Raw genomic sequence first — 23,829 nt, 5'->3', positions numbered from 1 at the left:
AAGATTGCTCGATCGTGAGCCAATGGAACAAAGCGTTGTTGCATTGCAGGATTTTTCAAACAAACATGGCAGCCCTCTGGCGCCGCACGTCGTATGAAGGTTGTTGATTTAACAGTATGTCCCTACAAGTATCGTAAATATGCTCAACCTCACTTTACGAGAGGTAAGTGTGGCTTTATCGTAAATGTTGTGTATCATGTATGAAGGACATTTTCCGATGATATATGTTAGAATTATGGAACGTGTGTGCTGGATTTGTATGTCCATGAATGTAGCTGTTCACTTTGTCAGAAACTATGACTAAAAATATTTAGTTTCTGCTTGAATACGCCAGTTACAATTACAGTATAACTTTACTACAATAGGACACTTTATTTTCTAGGTTTCCGTTGCACTCAGAGAGGGAAACATTTCTCCAACTGAGCTGTGTAGGAAGTGCCTGAATCGGATCAAGCAAACAGAACACCTAAATGCTTACATTACGGTTACCGAAGAACCGGCACTGAAGCAGGCTCAAGAAGCAGAGACCAGACTCCTACAAGGTGAATTAACATCTGTTGTGACACCTCTGTGTAGCACCTCGTGCCGAGTACCTTTTCTACCTGTAAGCTGGAAATGAAACAGTAATATTTCACATGTTCAACAATACCAGGCATGCGGCCAGCATTTGTCCCCTTGCTGAGCATGTTTGTGATGTCTGGTTTCTCTTTATGGTGATGGCTTTCCTTTTCTTAGACACACTGGGTCAAAGAGTGGGGGGAAACATTGGCCTTCTGTGTATACTTCCTGTCCCACGCACGTTACTAGTTCTTGAGCGAGTCTCGTAATTACGAAGCAAATCGCTTAGGTCTGAGCTAGGTTTTGAAGTGATTAAAGTCAGTGTGTTGTAAACCAACAATCGTGTGGGGTGTTCTTTAGGTGCTCTCAGAGGCCCTCTGGATGGAGTTCCTTTTGCAGTCAAAGACAACTTCAGCACAAAGAACATCAAGACAACATGCGCTTCAAGGATGTTAAAAGGTATATGAATGCATGCGCTGTCGTTTATTACATGTGTCTAATCATTTAATCTTCCTAAGTTATATGTATTGCTGTGATTCTACTTGTTTCAGATTATACGCCACCATACAATGCTACAGTAGTGCAGAGGCTTTTGGACCAAGGAGCTGTCCTTCTTGGGAAGACCAACATGGATGAGTTTGCTATGGGGTATGAGCATTGCTGTACTGTATAAACGTTTGTTGTTGCTTATACAGTATTTCCTTAGATCGTAGCTTCCACTCTGATAGATGCCTCGCCCTCTCTGCATTTGAGTAAAAACTATTTGGGGAAACATGGTAAATCATTCAGTTTACTTTAATTCACCACAAATAAATTTGATAGATTTGGCACTGGCTCCCAAACCCAATGTAATGGGACTGTCTGAGTAGCTTGTCGTTACTACTCCGTACATCAGATGGCAATGTAACTTGTCAACACACCTGAGACACATACCACATGCATTGGTCGAGCATGATAGCAACTCTGTTCATCAATATAATGATAAACAAAGATATACCTGCATGTTCAAATATAGATGTATGTTATATAGAAATTAGACGTACAATGGCGTGGACATTATCTTTAAAATCAGTGCTCACTCACATGGAACCCAGGAAATATCACGACTGCTTTTTTTAGTTGCCCGTGCTAGACACGTCTACCACTGTACGAAATTACACCCGTAAGTCAATAACGTCACAGATCTTATGATACCAACCAAAAAGCTCAAAGCTAACATCTCCATTCTGGCCAGAGTTTGGTGTCATGGCCAATTATGCAAATTTTACGATGGTGGCCCCTCCCCAGCAACCACACACCACAGATAGATTGCAATCCTGTGGGAAGCACTGCTAGCATTTTGGCTGTGTTTGTTTCCCAGCTCAGGCAGTACTGATGGTGTATTTGGACCAGTGAAGAATCCCTGGAGCTACGCTGCTCCCTACTGTGAGCGGACAGGAGCGGTACCAGACACTGACTGGGTCATCACTGGAGGAAGTTCGGGTGGAAGCGCTGCAGCTGTGGCCTCTTTCACCAGCTATCTGTGAGGCTTCACTTGGTTCAGTCCCATGATTAAACGTGACGCAGAGAGATTCTAATATTGCGATCCTGGCAGGGCTTTAGGGTCGGACACAGGTGGTTCCACCCGTAACCCAGGAGCGCTTTGTGGGGTTGTGGCGCTGAAGCCAACCTACGGACTGCTTTCTAGACATGGGCTCATACCTTTGGTCAACTCCTTTGACGTTCCAGGCATTCTGACACGCACTGCCAGTGATGCAGCCATTGTCTTAGGTAGTTTAGGAACTGTTTTAACCTATGGTATGATTTGGTTACATTACATGACATTAGTAACTAATTCACTAAATTTGCCATTATTTTCTTTATAATATGTATCCAAAATGCTTTTTTTTAATTAAATTTCATGAAAATGATTCATTATCAGTAGCTTTTTCTCATTGATGTGATATCTCTTTCAACACATTCAGTTACCAAATGTGGTTATGAGTTATGTATATATCACAGATTCTTGACTTATTTTGTATTTTATTTAAAACGTTTTTGAGTAAACACCCAAAGTGTTGAACCTTAACTGGCAGATCTAATCTGAGACCTTGTTGTGACACGTCACACAGGTATTCTCCAAGGCCTCGACACACGAGACTCCACAACAGTTCCTCCACCCCCATCGCCGACAGAGCTGCAGGAAGATTTTGACGTTAAAAAACTAAGCGTTGGCATTCCAAAGGTTAGTGTAGTTTCATTATACCAACATGCAAGTCATGAAATACAAATCCAAGCAACTTTTCTGACAAAAATGTCGACTTTTTAAATTTTTATAGCCAAATCCCATTTTCTATCATACAGGGTGTATCAAAAAAAAGTAGACTCTCCAAAAAGTAGCCACTAAAATGAGAATTTTTGTTCTTCTACGCTGCGATACCCAGATTACCCTTTTGTTTCACGCTATTTGCACTGGGGTAATGGCGGTAAGTTTTTGTCAGCTTCGTCCTCAACATGACGTCTTTCTTTGGATGCACAGTTGCGCTCTCCTCCGCATGTCCTGCACTGCTCGCCTGATCGTTCCCCTGTCCCTCCGGAGGATGTTAACTTCAGCTCTGATTCGCTGTTCAATGTCGTCGAGGTCATGTGGTGGTGTCGCATACACTTTTGATTTGAGATGGCCACACAGGAAAAAAAAAAAAGTCCAGGCATGTCAAATCAGGTTCCACTGGGCGCTTCAAAGCAATAACACGATCACCAAACAGCTCTGTCAGCCGATCAGTTCTCCTCCGGTGTGGTGGCGCACCATCTTGGGCCCAGTAAACACGTGCCAACCGACCATTTCCTTGATGACGAAAACGCAGCATTCCTCTTAGAGTAAGAAAGACATGCTCATTCAACATTCGTCACTGTTGATGTCGTTGCGGAAAAAGTACGGTCCAACAATTAAACCATTTAAATGTAATAATCTGGGTATCGCTGCGTAGAAGAACAAAAATTCTCATTATGCATCACAGTTCAAGACTTTTCCTTAAATTTGAACCCTCTCATTTTATGGAGGATTTTTTTTTTGTTTTTGCCCACCGGAAAACGGGCCTGTGTTCATTCATGCATGCAGTTATGCAATTAATGTTGGTATGGACCGAAGGTTGATGTCCATACCAACTGATGTTCTTTTTGGACAGTCTACTTTTTCTTGATACGCCCTGTATAGCAGGGGAATAATCACCAAGTACTGGAGGGATGTGTGTTTTGTTTTTACTTAAAACATGGCTATACATTGAGGTTGGCAAAACAATTGAGCTCATTTTCATTTATTCGTCCCAGGCCTGAAGCCCACGAGACAGTTTTTTTTTTCTAAACGAGAAATCTTGCCACGTTTTCATCTCGCGAGATCTTTTTTACAGGAGATCTTTTGACATCCTTAATATTAGTGGATCTGCGTGTTCTTCCCTTCTGGGTTCAGGAGTTCCACGCCACGGGCCTGTCTGAGGAGACCGTTGCACAGTGGAGTCGTGTCGCTGACATGTTTGAGAAAGCAGGTGCACGAGTGGAGCAAGTGTCCCTCCCCCACAGCCAGTATTCCATTGCGTGTTACCACGTCCTGTGCTCTGCTGAGGTGGCATCTAACATGGCCCGTTTTGATGGCCTAGAGTATGGTAAGAACCAACTCGAGGTGTATGTACCACACACATTGAACTGCACACACATTGAACTGCACAGGTTATCTCTATTAGTTGTTGTTTTTTTTACTTTTACTTTTACTGAAAGGCTTTGGGGAACTCCCCTGGAGCCTCAGATGGATAGGTAGCGATGATGACAATATGTATTCCTATCCACCCTTGTTAAGGCCACCGTAGCCAAGTAGACAGCTCCACTGAGGCCATGTATGCTACCACCCGACACGAGGGCTTCAATGACGTTGTGCGAGGGAGAATATTATCTGGCAACTACTTCCTGCTCAAACAGTAAGATAACAACGACCTTCTCTGTATTTTATTAGCCCCCAAAAAAAAGGTTCCTTCTGTTGTTTGGTGGTTGGGCATTTGTTTGTTCTTGTTTTTTACAAGCGAAACTGCTTCTTTTGTCCTCTCAAGGTGTGCATTTTGTATCACAACATACTCAAAAATGTAAACGCAAGACTTTTGTTTTTGCTGCCATTTGTCATGAGCTGAACTGTTAAGCTCTAAAACCTTTTCTATGTTCACAAAAAGCTTATCTCTCTCAAATATTGTTCACAAATCTATCCAAATCTTTTAGTGAGCATGTATAATTCATGCACCTCCCAGGTGTGGCATATCAATATGCTGATTAGACAACGTGATGACTGCACAGATGCCCCTTAGGTTGGCATCTGTGTTAAAAGCCACTCCAAAATGTGCCTTGAAAATGTATTTGAAACTGATTCAAAATGCGACTTCACAGTGACATGTTGGCCACACAGTCTCCAAGAGATAATAAACCAAACATTTCAGCTTGTGTAGTTCCAGGAACAGACACAATTGTCCTTGCTAATAATTGCTAAAATAGGAAAGTCTTTGCCTTTTTCCTCTTTTGCATCACTTTTTCTTCTCTCTTTTATAGAGTCCACAATTCTAACCTTTGCTTCCCACTTTCTCAGGAACTACCAGCACTACTTCGTGAAAGCCCAGAGGGTTCGCCGGCTAATAGCGGACGATTTCAAGCGCGTGTTCAGCTCGGGTTTTGACGTGCTGCTGACACCCACCACTCTCTCGGACGCCGCACGGTATTCGGACTTCATGCAAGAAGACAACCGAACACGCAGCTCGCAGGACGATGTCTTCACCACGCCAGCCAACATGGCAGGTGAGAGAAAGGAACATTCTACACGAGCTCAAAAAAGGAACAAAATATGTATGATGTGTAGAATAATTAAGGATACACAATAAACACTAAATGTTCATCTGTGGTCACTGGTTTTAGCGGGTAGCAAGGTGGCATAGTGGTTGCAACGCCTGTCTTCACTATCAGGACTTCTGTGTTGGAACGTTGGTTAGAATGCGTCTGTGTGGCGTTTGCATGTTCTCCCTGGTTTTCTTGCATACCGCCACCTATAGGATGGGAATGAAACTATCTTCTCTGGGACGTTTGCGTTCAGTGAAACACTCTCCAAATAAACCAGTAACTGCCATTAAGATCCTAATCACCTTTCCATGAATTGTACTTCAGCTCACTTTTTGTCCTCTCTAGGTCTCCCAGCTGTTTCTGTGCCAACCGCCTTATCCAGACGAGGCCTTCCCATTGGTTTACAGCTCATAGGCCCCGCCTTCCAAGACAAGAAGCTACTCTGTGTTACCCGGTGGATCGAGCAGAGGGTTGGCTTTCCCTTCATCAGTGACTTTGAGGAATCCAACAGGCAGGATTTGAGTTTCACTCTTAACCTTGCAGGGGGGCAGAGATAATAAATACGTGGATGGTCCAAATTTACTTTTGTGAAGTTGAAATTAAGTATAAAAAGAAAGCTTTACTTTGAAAGCCATCGATCCATAAGTACTAGGGGGCAGGGGGGGGGGAACAGAGGTCAGGACATCATGGACTTAAACTGGCGAACACAAAGGACACCATGAATTATTGTTATCATCATCAAGCTCATTTAAAAAGTCAGATTTTTTCAGAGAAAATGATAACCTGATAATACAGTACAGGCTCTTATAAAGCAGTACTTGATATATGACACAGATTAAATACATTCATACTGCTTTTGTTTTCGTTCTCTTTTTGGTTTGTTTTTAACAGTAATTCCACCACAGAAAAGTTTTAATTTTTCCTGAAGTGTTTAGTCAGCTCAGATGAAATTAACCCAGTCATCCAATTAGAGAGCTGGAAAGGTGCTAAATCAAGTGTCTACAGAATGTGTTATAGCCTAGTCTCTGGTGACTCCCGCCACAAATAACCCCTGACCTGTTTCTCCATGTGAAGCCCTAATTGGCCTTAATATGCTTGCTGGAATAATAATTAAGTGTATGAAGCTGCTTGATTGTTACGGCATGAAAAGTAAACATCCTTCACCTATCTTTGGCTTCACAAATATACCCTTTCCCTTGTGTTCAGCAGGGAAAATCAAATTATATTTATTCATAAGAAGCTCCATCATTCTCTAGTTAAAAGCTGGTACCTCCAAATCCCCAAAATCCCAGCTCACTGTTCCTACAATTAGCAAGCTAATATCAGGCCGGTTAAGTTTAGATCACCCCTGCTTTTAATGTGGCAAGACTGAATAATAGTAAGAAAGATTGTTCCACAAGTCATAAAAAAGGCCCATGGTGTTGCTACCTGCTCATTCATTTGTCACTTACATTACAAAGCAAACAAACACATGGCACACAGACCTGAAAACTCTTTAATATAAAATAAATCCTAGGTTTCGATTTCCTGAGTTCTGTGTACAGGATGTGGTGACACAACTCAACCAGAACCACCTCTGTTTTTTTTTTCCACCATGGCACTCAATGTTTCTCAGAAGAAAATCTCATATTAGCATTAGCATAAGCATGACAATAAAATATGAAGACATGTGGCCATTGCACATACATTATGGAATAAATTGTGTTGCACTGCACTTGTAGGGGTGGGTGGATTGATCCAAATATTCATAGTATCGATGCCAAAGGTAAGCATGAGTATCGGAGTGATACTCATGATGAGATTGACATTTTTTGTTGTTATTGTTATATATTGGAATTTCAGGAATTTTGGTAGCTCGAGCCAATACCAACGTTTTCAGTATTGCCCACCCCCACAGCATAGTGATGTTTTCCTGTGCTATAGATCTTCTGCTTGACAAGGTCATGGTTTCATGGTTATATGAAAAATACACATCCCTATTACAAGTCAACAATTATATCATCTAATGCAGTGATTCTCAACTGGGTCGTGGGTCGTTGTCTGGGGGGGAAAAGAAAAAAAAATCGATTCTAATGCCAAATATTTGATTTTCTTAAGCTCTCTGTTTGTTTCCCTCCCCCCCACACCTGGGCTCAAGTTTCCGAGTGGCAGGAAGAGGGCGGTAAGTAAGTGGTCACACTCTGGCGGTCACCTTAAAGGTGAACTCTTGTCTCCATTATCTGACCACACTCCAGTGGTGTTCAAGAGTCACTGCAACACTGCAGGAATGTGCCCACTGCAAGTTCTAAAAGTGGTGGCGCTCATCTTAAAATGTCAAAACCAGAGAAACGGACGTGTGCGATGGTGGTGAAAGTGGCACCAGGAAGTATGAGAAAGGAATGAGGGAGCAGGATTTTTCAGTATGAAGTTTGGCTTTTGGAAGACAAGCTGGACAATGCAGCCATTGTCATGAGATCAGGGTGGGATGTAATTCCCCACATAGATCGAGACCAAGAAGGGAAGGCGGGGGGCAGGTGAATGCAACTAGTCACTCTTTGACAGAGCCCCCCCCCCCCCTTAGAAGGCCCAAACACTAGCAGCAGGTGAAAGCACCCAGGCTGGTCAATACATGAATTATTCACCTGCTCCAGGTCAATTATTGATCATTTTTTGTAAAGGTGCTTACAGCTTCTATTGTGTTGTATCTTTGGTATTTGTGATGCGCTGCCTGGCATTGTTGCTATGGTGACCTTGCTCCCAGACAATGTCTTGATTGTTAGCAGTAGCGGTACTATCCCTCGAAGTAAGGGATAGTCCATCGGGTGAAACTTCAGGATGACTCGGAAATTCACTATAACCATTACAGGTGAATTGAATTTGAACTTCTCTAAACTTTTGAATGCATATGTCCGACTATTGAATGGTTCAGTACTTTTTGCGGAACTTGCTGTTCTCTAACAAGGTGCTGAACAGCCAAATTCATGTGACATTTTTTTTCCAATATTCCAGTTTCTCTGCAACTCACTAACGACACTGACCTCAGCTCAGTGGCCACTTCCCCTTTGAGAACATCCTATTTGAAGCCTCGCAATGGCGAGGTATTGTTGATCAATTAGTCTTGTCTTGGTCTCATGTCAAAATTTGAACCATATGAGGACAGTTTAAATACCAACTCTAACCGACCCAGGACATTCAAACACACCGGTTTCATTTTGCCAGCTCCTAAGACCAACATGTGCAAAAAGTACTAGAACACTGAACAGTTGGACGTGCATTTCAAAGTTAAGACAAGGTCAAGTCTTGTAAAAGGTGTAGGTTGTTCCTGAATATCCCTAACTTGACGTGAATAGCGTCTCAAGCCATAACCTTAAAAACATCACTATGTAAAAAGCCATTTCCCCTAAGCCAGTGGTTTGCAATTTCCCAATTCCAAATACAATTAGGAACGTATAATTCTGTACAAACCACTACGAGTTGCTGGCACCATGGTTGAGATATGGGGGGGCTTAAGACGATTCCAAGGGCCCTATTGGGCCCAGAACTCCTGGTGGCATCATCATAGTTCAAAACACAAAGGCCTTACAACTACAGTACATGTGTTGGCAGTAGATTGAGAAACTGCTATAAGCATTTAAGGGCAAACCAAGTGATGCACGACGGTACCAAAGACCTACACTTTGACAACAAGCAGAACACTAGTCTTTAGGACACCTCACCGGTTAAGATCAAGACAAAGTGAAGCCCTATCAGTCCAGGTTAAGCACCTTAAATACCCATTTCATTAGCAGACAAAGGAACTGAACCATTTAACTAAAGTAGCTTCTATGGGAGGTAAGGGAGGTGCAAGAAAACAGGGGTCAGTTACAAGACAATGTTTATTTATTGAAATTTACAAAATTTCCAAGACCTAAAAAGCACTAATGTTTTATATATAAATTAGGACCACTGGTCATGTTGACAAGATTACAGCCAGACAGCACACCATTATTATGTAATGATAGTCCAATCCATACCCAACTCCCACCAACAGGACTGGACAGCAAGCGCAGCAGGTTTCTTGGTGTGCATAAACCCTGGACACGGCTTGTGTACACATGCTTTTCACACTCCAGATGACATTTTTTGAAAAATCCAGTGATTAGATGGCAAAGGTCAAATTCATGATGTCCAGCGCCAGGAGCTATCAAACCCAACTGTGGAGCAGCGGCACCAAAGCAAGGGCTAGGGGCAGCAGCAGGGGGGTGCTGATCCTGGAGAATGCATTCTTGTCACCGGTTATGTTGAGTGTTGTGGCTGGCGTCACGGTGAAGCCGAAGTCGGTTGCATTCGCAGGCGCATCTGTGGTGTTTTGCCCATGGACAACCTGCAACACAGGACCAAAAAGCTATTAGGCTTCTTATAAAAACTATAATATGGAGGCAGGAATTGGAATTACACATTTTTATAGCAATTCAAAATCATAACAAAAAAAATAGGATGTGGAAAATAGGAGTTTTAAAATAGGAGTGTTAAGGCAAGACTATTGATCCCTCACCCACTCCAGACAATTGACCATAAATTCTTTGCCAGAGTGTTAATTGTGCTATTAAAAAAACAAAAATCTAGTCTAGCCAGAAGTCTAGTTAATTGCAAAATTAATTCCACCTGTGTTAGCTTGCTGGCTTACTTTCTAATGGAGATTACTTGTTCAAATTGAAAAATATTAATTCAGCTTGGATTGCAAATAAAAGTATTTCTTGACTTGAATTACCTGTGTTGAAAGATGAAGGACCAGAAGGAGAATACCCAGGAAGGCAACGTACGGCTTCATTTTTCTGTGAGGGTGTGTGATGTCGCACAGCTGCGGGTGTCCAGGTGTGTAAGCGAGCCACGAGATGCTGAAAGTCGAGATTCGCGAGGTATTTATACCCCGGATGACGTCACCGAACGCCACTTGTATTCCGGATGCGTTCAGGAAGTGTCGGAAATGTTACGTCGCTATTGTACAGTTGAATGATAAAATTCAAGAACTGTGTCGCACATTTTTGGCGGTTGTAGTTTGCAGTGTGGAGAAGAGGTGTCTGACATTTCGTTTACCCATTTACTGTTTCAATCAGTTAATTATTATAAAGGCAGAATTTGAATACAGCCTACAAAGCAATTTAAACACGATAAACATGTTCTGTGTGTTTCTTGAAAGTGGCTAAAAGGCGCCATCTATTGGATAGCTCTCACACAGTTAGAATGAGGGTGGCAATACTTCCTTTTGACCACATAGGCTTTCCGTATTTGTCCTCTTCATTATTACTTCCGGCAGCAACAACAGTAACACAAACGGACGCGTTCATCGCAGTTGTTTGTCACTGCATAAAACAACATCGACATTATTGTCAGTGTTGGTATAGTTTTTTTTTACAAAGCTCTATTAGCTCTCCATGCTGCTGTACCGTGTTCTGACCGTAAGCCAGACGCTAACGAGATGTGCACGCAGGTCATACCGAGGAGGTGGCCTCTACCGGTCACTCTTTTGTAGCTCTAGCCGCTGTCATGGCGTCTCTCCAGGCGAGGGCAGCCCACAGACTGCCGACCCGGGCTCCGTTCAGGCACTGTACCGGGACACTGTGCTCCTTCCCCGGACAGAGTTCCCCATGAAACTGACAGGGCAGAAGCTGCTCGACAAAGAAGTCGAGATTCAGCAGGTACCACAAACGAGACATTTTGACGAACCTTTGTTGACTTCCTTGTTGGTGGTGTGACCCGCCTTATCTTGTAAAATGTAATAATGTGAGTGGATATGTTAAGTCTTGTATTATATCATTTAAATAAATATTCTTATATCATACCTTTGAATTATTTTGGCTGACATCACTATGTATTACTGAATGCAGTCACAGGTCACAAGGGGAGCTTTTATACTGTATAAGTATTATTTTTATAAAGTATCTTTTATACATTTCATGAGGTTGTACATGGGTAGGTCATAAACCGTTATGTCTTAAGAGCAATAATATTGAGTTTGTCTTCTAAAAAAAGTCACAAGTATGCACAAATCCTATGCAATATGATGCTCATGCGTCTTCGTTATCATACTTTTTTGCCACGTGTCAACTACAGCGTCTAATTATGTCTTTTTTTTTCTTTTATAGAAGTGTGGATTTGCAGATTTGTATACCTGGCAGAGAGAGAGGAAGGCCAAGAAGGAGTTTTGCCTTCATGATGGACCTCCATATGCCAATGGAGACCCTCATGTAGGACATGCTCTCAACAAGGTCATCATTCTTGCTGTGTAAAAATCGTCTCAGAGAATTGTGAAGAACATTCGTACTTTTTGCAGAATCATGCAGCCTGGTCCGGTATATACACTGGACCATGGTTCTTGTAGAAGTAGTATTGCCTAAAGAATTTTTTTTTTTGCATGGATTAGTGTGTTGATGACTGAGATGAATATGAAGATTATCCATGTCAAATATTTCCAGAAAAATGAATTTACTTCCTTTGATCCAGATCCTGAAAGACATTCGTAACCGCTTCGAGATGCTGAGGGGACGCCAGGTCCACTATATCCCGGGCTGGGACTGTCATGGTCTGCCCATCGAGCTGAAGGCTCTGGGCGAGCTTGGGGCCATGGACCTCAGCCCTCTGCAGATCAGACACAAAGGTAAGAAAGAGATGATCCTGTTGGACTGGTGGTGTGTTAGATTTGCTTCACCATGTTGCTAATCTGCCATTCAGCTCGCCAGTTTGCAGAAGGGGCCATAGCACGTCAGAAGGCTGCTTTCCAGCGCTGGGGGGTGATGGCTGACTGGGGTCAGTGCTACTACACTTATGATGGACCTTATGAGGCGGCTCAGCTGAAAGTGTTCCAGGAAATGCACAACAAGGTGGGCATTTTTAGCGCCGCTGCGGATAAATGGGAGGGTTGCCTCAGGAAGGGCACCAGACATCATCATCATGCGAGTGATGCAAACCCTTTTATTTATTTATTCCACCCTCACCACCACCACCACCACCACCACCACCAACAAATGTGTTTCTTTTCCATACAGGTTATAGGTCATCTTATTATTTAAAAAAAAAAAAAAAACCCAAATTATTTATTGCAGCCTTATTTCTTACATTAAAAAATACCTGGTATTTTAACAGTATTTCAACATGCTGTCCCTCAGGGGCTCATCTATCAAGACTACAAGCCTGTATTTTGGTCTCCTTCATCAAGGTATGAATATGTTTTGCTTTTTGAAACAGTTCCTGCATGGAGTTATCACGGTTATTAAAGCATGGACAGAAAAGCAATGATGTCACTCATAATATTCTAAACGATCAAAGCAGTTAGTAATCATGCAATGAGATTGCTCTCGTGTCAGCATGGAATATTTGCATGGACTCTGACAGTTGTTGCTTTTCACATGCTATTTTCACAATTGCTAGCCATTTTTTTGGTGTTTCAGATTGGTAACAGCCTTTCTCAGCAATGACATGCAATTTTTTTAAATGCAGTTTTGAATTAAAACATAACATCATTTTGTTACTTAATGCCTCTTCTGTTAGAACTGCCCTTGCAGAGGCAGAATTGGAATATAACCCAGAGCACGTGAGCAGAGCCATCTATGCCACATTCCCGCTGGTCACACTGCCACCTAAGATAGCATCAAAAGCAGGTAATGCAAATATTCACATGAAGGTCATTCAGAAAACATCTTTGCTTTGCTCATGTTAGTTATCCCTCCCTCTACAGGTCAGGGTTATATTTCTGTGTTGGTGTGGACCACGCAACCTTGGACCATACCTGCCAACGAGGCCGTCTGCTACATGCCCAATGCCCAGTAAGCTGTACCACTAAATTTCCTGCATGTCTAAATGCTCCAGGAATTGAGAGCTGGAAGTTTATTGTTAGAAGAAGTGATATAGTTTGTGTAAATACATATGTTGGTAATGTGTTTTAATTTAACCTAACATGGTCATTTTACATCATATCATTAGTTATTTAAGTGGTACACTGCCTTGGGTTAATGACCACACACCTCCCTTATTGTGTTAGCATTAGCATTCATGCTAACATTACTGTCCGTTATAGTGCTTGTACAAACTTCAGACAATTTTGAGTCACTTTGCAATATTGTGACAAAAATGGAAAAAAGAGAAAGGAAAATACATCTTTTATCAGGCTTTGCACCAAAATCACGTTGCCCCCCACACAAAGATTCAGGAAAATCGGTTGCGCAGTTTTGCGGAATCCTGATAAGTAAGAATCCATAGAGGGCTACAAACAGTGCGAACGTTAGTTATAGCTTTGATGGGCTTGTTTGCTTGCAGGTACTCTGTGGTGCGGAGGAAAGCTGACTCTCAGCTGCTATTAATGGCCACTGAACGATCTGTCAGCATGGCAGCAGTGTTGGGCACAGAACTTGAGAGTGTCGCCACATTCACTGGTACCCTATACACACACACGTGCACACACGCTTGTCAAGCTGTTTTGTCTTTGTAAAAAATAAAAGTAAAAAAATACACATCGCAATGTTCATACATGTCTAATGTCCCCTGATAGGCTCAGAACTAGAGGGCGGCATTTGTAGGCATCCCACAATTCCCAACAAGGAAGTGCCACTCTTGCCCGCCAATCATGTGACAATGACGAAAGGAACAGGATTGGTCCACACGGCGCCAGCTCATGGCATGGAGGATTACAGTGTGGCTTCTCAGTTTAAACTGCCTGTGGTATGTCGTGCTTTGTTCCACTACGGTAAATAATCAAATTGAATGACAAATGACAAGAGTGCTTTGAATTTCCTCGTCTGTGTTCTACCTAAGGAGTGTATGGTGGATGAGGAAGGCAAGTTCACGGAGCTGGCAGGTCCACAGCTTCACCATCTATCTGTGCTTAAAGAAGGCAATGAAAAAGGTAAGGAGAGGACACTGTGTTTATCTGCTACCGCCTGTAGTATTGTGATTTGTATTCAGTCTTTCTGTTGTGTTGCTTAGTCATCTGCATGCTGAGGGAGTGTGGTGCTTTGGTGAAAGAGGAGAATTGCGTCCATAGCTACCCATATGACTGGAGGACAAAGCAGCCTGTCGTCATCAGGCCTAGCAAACAGTGGTTCATCAATACAGGTTCACTCAAGGACAAGGCGAAGGTGAACATGCAAACTGTCTTTGCTTTCCAGTGGTTGTGGTGACAAAGGGGTGATTTTTGCATGTCTGGCTTGTTTATTTAAAATACTGTGTGTGTGTGTGTGTGTGTGTGTGTGTGTGTGTGTGTGTGTGTGTGTGTGTGTGTGTGTGTCCAGGAAGCGCTGCAGAAGGTTCGTGTTTTACCAGAGTCTGCACGGAGCAGCCTTCTGACCATGCTCGACAGACGCACTTACTGGTGCATCTCACGGCAGCGCAGCTGGGGAGTCCCAATCCCGGTCTTCTACCATAAAGAAACTGGGGAGGCTCTCATCAACAAGTAAAGCACAACATTCATCATCAACATGCAATACTGAAAGGCTCAGTCAGGTGAACGCTGTGTCTGCCTCTGCAGACACACGGTGTCCCACATAGCAACACTCATCAAAGGGGAAGGCAGCAATTGTTGGTGGGAGCTTCCAATCGACACTTTGCTGCCAGCGGATGTTCTCAAGAAGGTGGGTGTGTGAAAGTGTAAATTCATGACATACACCTGATTCTGTGTAAGTGTTGTGTCAAAAATTCTGCCTCTAGAGGAATAAAAATGCTAACTTGATTGACTGTCCGAAAGGTACTAATTAAACCATGCTTATCATTAGCGCAGTACCACTTAATCTCATAGTATGTTGACTGGTGTTTTATTATTTTGTGTCGTAATCAGAGTAAAGCAGGACCAGCGACTGACTACGTCCGTGGAGAGGACGTGCTTGACATCTGGTTTGACAGTGGAGCATCATGGGCAGCCGTTCTAGAAGGTATATTTGACACCTGTCTGCGCACGCCAGTTTAATTCAGCCATTGTACGACAGGATTAAAAAACTGTAAGCAAGTAGGGTTTACATCAGTTGCAGATAGGATCACCACTGACATCTGCAGCTCAGTGTGCCGGCTTTTAAGATGCTTCTAATCACGTCACCTTCCATTAGTTTTATTGTGATGAAAGCTTCTAAAGATTGCCTTGCACAGTCAGCCATTCCATCTAAGTCACCTTGTAAAGACTATCATCATAGGTCCTGTGCTGTTACACAAGTCCAGTTACGACGTGGTAAGGAGAGCAGGAGAGGAAATGGATGAATATTGTGATCGTCATTGTTATAGTAGTAGGTTTGTAATGTGGGGTGAAGTTTACAGTGGTTTTCGAGCTGATCTGCATTATCTATAGAGATGTGTTTCTAGTATTATGACCGCAGGAGAGGCACAGTCTTTAAAAAAAACAAGATGAATTAATACTCTTACAGTAGCAACCATGATCTCATTCATTTTTTGCATTCTTGTTTGTGGTGACTGTCACTAGTAAGTAAGTGCAGGAGGGGGTACATGTGTCTGATATGTGTGGTGTTGAAAGTTTAAACAGTCAATTTGGAATTTTTCACACTCCATCCGTTTTAGCTGCCATGTGCATGTGAATGTAAGCATGCCAAGAAAGCCACCAGCAAGGATTCAACTCAACTTGCCTTTTTCACTGTTTAAATGTTACATTTTTTGGTTGTCATTTCCAGAGGAGCTGGAAGGAGACTCTGAGGAGCCTGAGTCCCGTCTCAGCTGGCTCCCAGCGTCACTGCGCAAACCGCTGGTCGCAGGTTATTGGACCAATTTGTTTACTGGCTGACACCCAGCTGCCATCTTCCTCACGCTGGCTTTTTTTTCTCTCCTTGTCACCTCAACTGCTCTTCCTTCCTCACTTGGGCTTACAGTTACAGATGAGCTCTCGCTGTCACTCCTCCTCTTCAGCTGGACATTCTTAGAGGAAGCTTTTGAATGTGCTGTACGGAGGATTTGTGATTCCCAAAGCTCCTTGTGACAGCACCCTTGTCGGTTTATGGCCTCCTCTTTCCCACCCTTCTTTGCATGCAGGATTTCTCCTGCTTTGTCCATAAATGGCACAAGTGCTGCACACCTTTTATCTACATATTTTCTTTGCAGACTGGGTCAGGATGAGTCAGTGATCCTTCCTGGGTTGTCATGTTTTGAATTGGCTCTATGATTGCTGCTGCTCTTAACATTCTTTTTTTATTAAACTTTAGGTCACTCCGCTAACACCGACTGGCCTCTCGCTGTCATATTTTCACATGCCTTCTCCTAACCCTGCTCTCTATGCTGTTTGCTGGCATGAGTGTCACAGTGTATCTCTTTTCTCCCCACCCATGGCCTCTGAAGAGGCAGACAGCAGGGCAGACACGTATGTAGAAGGGAAGGACCAGATTGGAGGCTGGTTTCAGTCGTCACTGCTCACCAGCGTTGCCGTCAGGAACAAGGCACCCTACAAGTGAGTCCAGATCCCCACCAAGGCTTGAACATTTGGCGCTGGCAAAATCACTGACTAAACATCCACTGTCTAGGATCACAATAGCTAAAAAGAGGTGCTTTCATGTAGACCCAAAAAGGAATAATATGTTATAATATGCTCCATAAACACAACAAATTACAGCCTGATGTCCTGAGGTTTGACAGAGATACACAGTCTCACTATACACTATAGAAATGAAACATGGATGTAACTTAAGAGTAGTCAGTGTCCATGCTGCCAAGCCAGCAGTATAGATTTACTATTATCTGGAAAGAACACAACACACAGTCATTATTGACAAAGAGGGGGGTGCTTCTGATTCTTTGGGTGGAGGTTTCTGTGAATGTCATAGAGACCTGCACCTGTATTCAGATCCTCACCAAAATTGAATTGTCGTAACTATATATGTCATGTGGTACTGTTTAACTATGTCAAAATGACTGCTGTGGAAAAAATAAAAGATCAAAACACCAAAGGTAGTGATGGACTATTAAATTAGACGTATGCACAATACTGTTATCAATATTGTGTTTTTCACAAGAAAAAACACACAAACCCACTCCACTGACCACAGCCTTGGAAAAGCTATTAACTTGCATACAGAGAACAGAATACTTTTGTTCCTGTGCGGAGTCTTGCAAACATGGATTTGAGTACTTTATAGATTAAGTACTCCTCTCTTTCTGTGTGTGTGTGTGTGTGTGTGTGTGTGTAGGTCACTGGTGGTCCATGGATTTGCCGTGAGTGAGAAGGGAGAGAAAATGTCCAAGTCTGTTGGGAATGTTGTGGATCCTGATACGGTCATCAATGGCGGGAAGGTAAGCTCGTCTGGGACTATGTGAGCACCAACAGCCGTGCATGAACGGTCACAAGACACCATAGCAGAGCTGCTGACATTCATTGTATGCAGTGGCCACACACTGCTCGCAGGAGTGGAGTTGTAAAAAGACGTTTCCATAGTGCATAAGTATGTCCCTACAGAAAATCACATGACCCAAACCAATGGGAATAATGTAGGCTGAAAAGAAAGGTAATTACTGATTCATTAGTCAGCTTGACAACACGTAGCGTGTCTCGACTGATGATGCTTCATACACTGGCGTCCATTTCCTTACACATTCCCTTCTTCCTGTTGTCCATATGTTCGTGCTGTCAGGACGCCAGCATGCCAGCCTACGGGGCCGACGTGCTTCGGTGGTGGGTGGCCGAGTCCAACATATTTACTGAGGTTCAGATTGGACCCTCGGCTCTAAACTCGGCCCGAGACAACATCAACAAGGTAGAAGTGCGGCCTGGTTTAAAACCCGTTGACCCGATTGGTTCTGCCTCACCAATATTTCCTTCTTTCTCAGCTCAGAAACACTTTGCGGTTTCTACTTGGCAATCTGCACGGCTTTGACCTGCAGACTCAGGCTGTGGACCCCAAAGAGATGCTCTACATAGACCAGTACATGCTTCACCTGCTGCGCGAGTACAGCATGAAGGTCTGAATTAAGGCACTTTTAGTGGAAACCAGGCAGCCAGTCAGCGTGTTTTAGTATTATTTACTGGCTCCAATAAATATGAGGCTCTGCGTCTCAGTTTGTTCACTTCCATCTGTACACTTAGGATTTTGAGTACACGTGCGTTCTCTTATGTAGGTTTTGAGCTTAGGTGGTTAGTTAAGTTAGAAGTTTAAAAAATAAATTACAAAAATAAAAAATAGCAGGGTTAAGCTACACCTGTAATTCATTTTGCTTCAGATAATGTGTTACTTTTCACTGTTCCATCCTGGTACATTGGAGGCAAGCAAGGCAGTAACCCACCAGATCCAGTAGATGGTGCTGTGGTGGGGAAAAAAGCTTGCTGTGTATGATGACACAATTGGCATCCAGTTCCACCACCGGCAGGATGGGGAGTGGAATTGTCTGACTCCGATGGGCATGTTGAGGATTGTCTACACTGATTTCCATTGTGATTATTATTCATGTTGTCAGGTGACAGATGCTTACAGTGAGTTTGACGCTGGCCGGGTCATACGCCTCCTCCAGGCCTTCATGACCGGAGACCTCTCCAGCTTTTACTTCAGCATCATCAAAGACAGGTAATTTTCTTTTTACATACGCATGGGAACGAATGAGACTTGAGATTGAGTTTTGAATGAGCTGTGAAGCCCATTTGAAGTATTTCCATCCTAATTGTGACCATCCCTGACACTTTCTCCCAGGTTGTACTGCGATCCAGAGGACTCATTAGGCAGAAGATCATGTCAGACGGCCTTGGAGGAGATTCTAGATGGAGTGACAAGATCCATCGCGCCCATCCTGCCTCATTTGGCTGAAGAAGTTTACACACATGCACCTGGACATGACAGTAAGTGGCGCTGCAGGTGAGTGTTCTCGACTGACTCGTCTCACGCGGTGACCCGCTGTACTTGAGCAGAAGAGGAGACGCTGTTCCGAAGCGGCTGGATCAAAAGCAGCTCTGTGTGGAGGCGCCCTGGACTGGAGGAGGCGGTGGAGGGGGCGTGCGCCATCAGGGACTCCTTCTTGTCATCTATTCCAGGCAAGAACGCTGCCCAGTATGACCTCACCATCGCCATTGAGCCTGGTCTGCTGTTTGAGCTGATGGAGGTAGGACAAATAGTTCTTAGCTTAGTGAGTTAGCAGGATTATTCTTACATGTGAGCCGCCCATCTTTCAACTTTCAGTCAATTTTCTATACCGCTTCTCCTCAAACGTTTCTTCCTTTGGCGCTAAACACTTATTTCCTTCTAGTGTCAAAATCAAAAGGTAACACTTTTTTTTGCATTGCCCTCATGTGGTCAAAATATCAGATACACAGGAGGCCGAATGTTTAGTACATCATGGGGCAGCATGACCAGGTGGTCTTCAGCTCCCAACCTGAAGGTTGCAGGTTGTGGGTTGCAGGGTTTTCCAGCATGAACCCCCTTTTTAAGGTCATGCCACAGCATCTCAATAGGATTCAGATCAGGACTTTGACTAGGCCACTCCAAAGTCTTCATTTGGTTTTTCTTCATCCATTCAGAGGTGGACTTGCTGGTGTGTTTTGGATCATTGTCCTGCTGCAGAACCCAAGTTGGTTTCAGCTTGAGGTCACCAACAGATGGCCGGACATTCTCCTTCACGATTTTTTGGTAGACATGCCAAAAAAATAAGAAATCAGGAAGGGGCGACCACTTTTTCACACAACTGTACGTGCCCTGCGATTGGCTGGTAATCAGTCCAGGGTGGCCGGCTGGCACAGGCTCCAGCTTAGCAGTGACCCTGTGAGGACAAGCGGTTAGATGGACAAGCGATAGATTGATGGATGGATCTTCTTTTTTATGCATAACATTGTTTCAGCTTTTATTACTGATCATGGAAGTTCATTACACATTTAAACCTTCTTATTCTTTTGCTGTAAATGTTGACACTTTGTTAAATGAGCAACATGAACCCACCTTATAGTCTCTCCAAGAGGAGCCGTCTTCCACCTCCTCCCAGCTGGCTGAGCTCATGATGGCGGCTCGCGTCAACCTGAGCAGTGAGGTGCCTCGCGACCTCCCTCCTGATGCGCTGCTGAGCCACGGCACCTTCCTCATCAACCTGGAAGGTGAGCGCCTGCGCTGCTAAGCTTGCGAAGTTGACACAAATACGGCTATGATTGCTCCTAATGCACGTATGTGTATGATCAGGGGGTGTTATTCGAGAGGAAAGTAGCTACAATATAGCGGCAGTGCCCACCTCCGCCAACCGATGTCCTCGTTGCCGGCGCTACACTGCCGAGTCAGCAGACTGCCTGTGCCCACGCTGCCAGACTGTCATCTCGCAAGCTCAGTAGCTGGACAAAAACCAGCTCGTCAACATGGAAAACGGCAGAGGACGAAAGACTTTGAAACTTGTAACCGATGCTGATGCTGTTCCACACGAGACACACGTCACTCTGTTGCCCTTCGTTTTCCTACAGCTCGCCTGAGCGATGGCACAGGGGACTACTTGCAAACGAGTAACTGAACAGACTGAATGGACAAAGAGCAGACACTACATTGCTGTGCGTGAAGGAAAATAAGGTGGTTTACTGTGTTTCTGTTGGAATGCTCTGTCTTCAGATCGCTCCAAAAGGGAGCCCAGCAAAGGGCAGTTTTTATATTAAGCGTACAAAAGTATGGCGGACGCGTTGACAAAGAGAAGCGTCACTATGTGAACACAGGAGAACATTTAAGAGCAGGTGTAGATGAGGTGCCTACCTTTGTATCATAAATCATAAAATGCACTTACATGGGAAAAGATTAAAGTTAAACCAAATTAAGTTTACCGCTTTACCTCTTTATTGTTTGGGTTTAGCTAGTGGGAGGAGCTGGACTTTGGACTTCAGAATAGAAGGCTTACCGGCAGTCAGTTTAACACAGTGGTGTCCAAAGTGTGGCCCGGGGGCCATTTGTGGCCCGCGGCACAGATTCTTAAAATATCATTCGACAAGAAAACTAGAAAAAGAGCAAAAATGGACAAATCAGCAGTAATCTTACAAGAATAAAGTCATTAAGAGAAAAAGGTTCTAATAAAAGTTGTAAAAAAAAAAAGAAAAAGGCGTAGTTTTATGAGAATAACGTAATATTGTGAGGAAATAGAACGTGTTTTTTTTTTTTACATCATAGGTTATGATAATATTGTGAGAATAAAGTCCAAATATTATGAAAATAAAATTAAAGTAGTCTGTGAATAAAGTCGTAATATTGCAAGAACATTTACAAGAAAGTTGAAATACTTGGAAATAAAAAAAAATGCGTAAATTAACGAATCAGTCAAGAATAAAGTCAAAATATTAAGGGGCAAAAGTTGTAACGAGAAAAAAATTACAGTTTTAAAAGAATAAACTTGTGATATTGAGGAATTCAATGTCACTGTAGTAGCAAAGTACAAATATTAAAGAATTTTTTTTTTTAAAGGTTGGGGAAAAAGTTATAACATGGGAATAAAGTCAAAATATTAAGGGAATAAAGTCATAATATTCCAAGAAGACCATCTACAATTGAAATATTTTGAAAATGTACAGCAAAAATGGGGAAGAAAGAGCACAGAGTGAAGTTGATACTAAAAATAGGCTTTTTTCATTGATATCACAAAGCTGAGATGCAATTTTTTTGTGTGTTGCCTTGCGGCCCTTGCATTCTTTCATTTTTCACAATGTGAATGTGGCCCTGGCTGGATAAAGTTTGGACACCCCTGGTTTAACAGAACTGCTTGCATATTACCGTATACTGTACACAGCAGATCCCCGCTTTTTGCAGGAGTTCCATCAGCAAATAGCGAGTCATTGATTTGCACATAAAAATATCTTATTTTTTACTCCTTTGACTCATACCCCGCCCACTGCCAAATCCTTCAGCTCCAGCGCGCTCCCTGTCCCTGTCCCTGTCCCTGTCCCTGTCCCTGTCCCTGTCCCTGTCCCTGTCCCTGTCCCTGTCCCTGTCCCTGTCCCTGTGCTTCACGCATCCACGTATAAAAGGCACATGTACTCGCCACTAATGAATGATGAGGTAAGATGATTGATGAACACTTTTCCATCTCACAGCAACCGAGGTGTGTTCAAGAACCGTTCAAAGTGCGAAATCTATACGCTTGATTAAAAAATATAATTGAAGCATAAAGACAAATTGTGTTTTTTTTTAATTCTCCTTCAGGATTTTTTGGTAGACAACAAAATTCATGGTTCCATTTATTGGTAGACAAAGCAAGTCTTCCAGGCCTGAAGCAGCAAGACAGTCCCAGACCATCACACTACCACCACCACATTTTACTGTTTGTATGATCTTTTTCTGAAATACTGCGTTACTTTTACGCCAGACAGGGACACACCCCTTTCAAAAAGTTCAACTTTGGCCTCGTCAGACCCTTGGGATCATCAAGATGTTCTCTGGCAAAATTGAGACGAGCCTTAATGTTCTTTTTGTTCAGCAGTGGTTTTGGTCTTGGAACTCTGCCATGCTGGCCGTTTTTGCCTAGTGTAATTCTTATGATAGAGTCATGAACACTAACCTTAACTGAGGGAAGTGAGACCTGCAGTTCTTTGGATGATGTTGTGGGGTCTTTTGTGACCTCTTGGGTGAGTCGTGGCTGCGCTCTTGGGGTAATTTTGGTTGTCCGGCCACTACTCGGAAGGTTCACCACTGTTTCATGTTTTTGTCATTTGTGGATTTAATGGCTCTCACTGTGGTTTGCTGGTGTCCCAAAGCTTTAGAAATGGCTTCATAACCTTTTGCAGACTGATAGATCTCAATTAATATGAGTTATGTTTTAACAGGGGGGCCAATCACTTTTTCACACAGGACCATGTAGGTTTGGATTTTTTTCTCACTTAATAATAAAAAGTGTCATTTAAAAACTGCATTTTGTGTTCAATAATTGGCCATTTTCATTTAATAAGTGACAAACAAAATACACAACTTATCTCTTAATATATAGAGATTTATAATCATATCTCATGTTTTCATTCAAAATAATGATAATAAAAATAAAAATTGTGTGTGTTATCATCGACCAGGGCAGTCGGGGAAATTATAATTTTACTGGTAATTCTGAGCTACAAAGCAAAGGATATATTTTCAATTTTTTTTTTTTAATCAAATACATGGATCAACTAATTTAATTTAGTTTAATACAACATGAAAGTGTGCCAGACAGAAAGACCTGGAAGTGGAAACATTTTGCTATGCAGACCACAAACGATTGGATTGGAGAATGATATTCATGTGGGCAGCAACAAAAGTAAATCCAAAATTGGAGCAAAAATTTTGCTTTGTCAGAACACCAATATCAGTTAAACCGTCAAGATTATACACTCTTAATACACAACATAATCATCAGACTTACCATTTAATATCACTCACACAGAGCAATGAAGAACGTCAGCTTTGTGCAATAATGTGCTTATGTTAATAGTTCTGTGGGGGTTTTTTCCCCAACAAAACTAGGTAAAACTCTTGTTAAATGTTCATTTGTCCATTGCGCTGTCATTATTTTTGCAGCAGTTTCTGC

The 23,829-nt window shown here is 42.8% G+C and overlaps 2 protein-coding genes across 4 annotated transcripts; both read left to right on the top strand.

The window, feature by feature from the left end:
• The first annotated feature begins 48 nt into the window (after positions 1-48).
• On the top strand, positions 49-7,978 carry qrsl1 (glutaminyl-tRNA amidotransferase subunit QRSL1). The gene is made up of 11 exons (XM_054795410.1): positions 49-163; positions 383-542; positions 919-1,017; positions 1,110-1,206; positions 1,919-2,080; positions 2,153-2,328; positions 2,670-2,782; positions 4,004-4,196; positions 4,388-4,505; positions 5,159-5,364; positions 5,749-7,978. The coding sequence occupies exons 1-11, from the start codon at positions 140-142 to the stop codon at positions 5,958-5,960; spliced, it is 1,560 nt and encodes a 519-aa protein (XP_054651385.1). The 5' UTR covers positions 49-139; the 3' UTR covers positions 5,961-7,978.
• Positions 7,979-10,654: 2,676 nt separating this feature from the next.
• On the top strand, positions 10,655-23,814 carry iars2 (isoleucyl-tRNA synthetase 2, mitochondrial). 3 transcript variants are annotated; one of them, XM_054795408.1, is made up of 24 exons: positions 10,655-11,060; positions 11,508-11,609; positions 11,866-12,019; positions 12,094-12,242; positions 12,528-12,577; positions 12,910-13,019; positions 13,097-13,184; positions 13,675-13,790; positions 13,907-14,076; positions 14,170-14,260; positions 14,341-14,492; positions 14,646-14,806; positions 14,882-14,984; positions 15,188-15,281; positions 16,026-16,106; positions 16,684-16,792; positions 17,529-17,631; positions 17,970-18,092; positions 18,166-18,297; positions 18,790-18,896; positions 19,020-19,165; positions 19,235-19,425; positions 20,263-20,407; positions 20,490-23,814. In XM_054795408.1, exons 1-24 carry the CDS (start codon positions 10,797-10,799, stop codon positions 20,633-20,635), a joined length of 3,087 nt encoding a protein of 1,028 aa, XP_054651383.1. In that variant the 5' UTR covers positions 10,655-10,796; the 3' UTR covers positions 20,636-23,814. The 3 variants fall into 3 exon arrangements, with proteins under 3 accessions (XP_054651383.1, XP_054651382.1, XP_054651384.1); XM_054795407.1 differs by having other exon boundaries at positions 11,508-11,630; positions 20,490-23,813; XM_054795409.1 differs by lacking the exon at positions 16,026-16,106 and having other exon boundaries at positions 11,508-11,630; positions 20,490-23,812.
• The last annotated feature ends 15 nt before the right edge of the window (positions 23,815-23,829 follow it).

This window comes from Dunckerocampus dactyliophorus, chromosome 13 (genome assembly GCF_027744805.1).
Source record: "Dunckerocampus dactyliophorus isolate RoL2022-P2 chromosome 13, RoL_Ddac_1.1, whole genome shotgun sequence".
Taxonomy (NCBI): domain Eukaryota; kingdom Metazoa; phylum Chordata; class Actinopteri; order Syngnathiformes; family Syngnathidae; genus Dunckerocampus; species Dunckerocampus dactyliophorus.
This window is presented reverse-complemented; position numbering and strand designations above follow the sequence as displayed.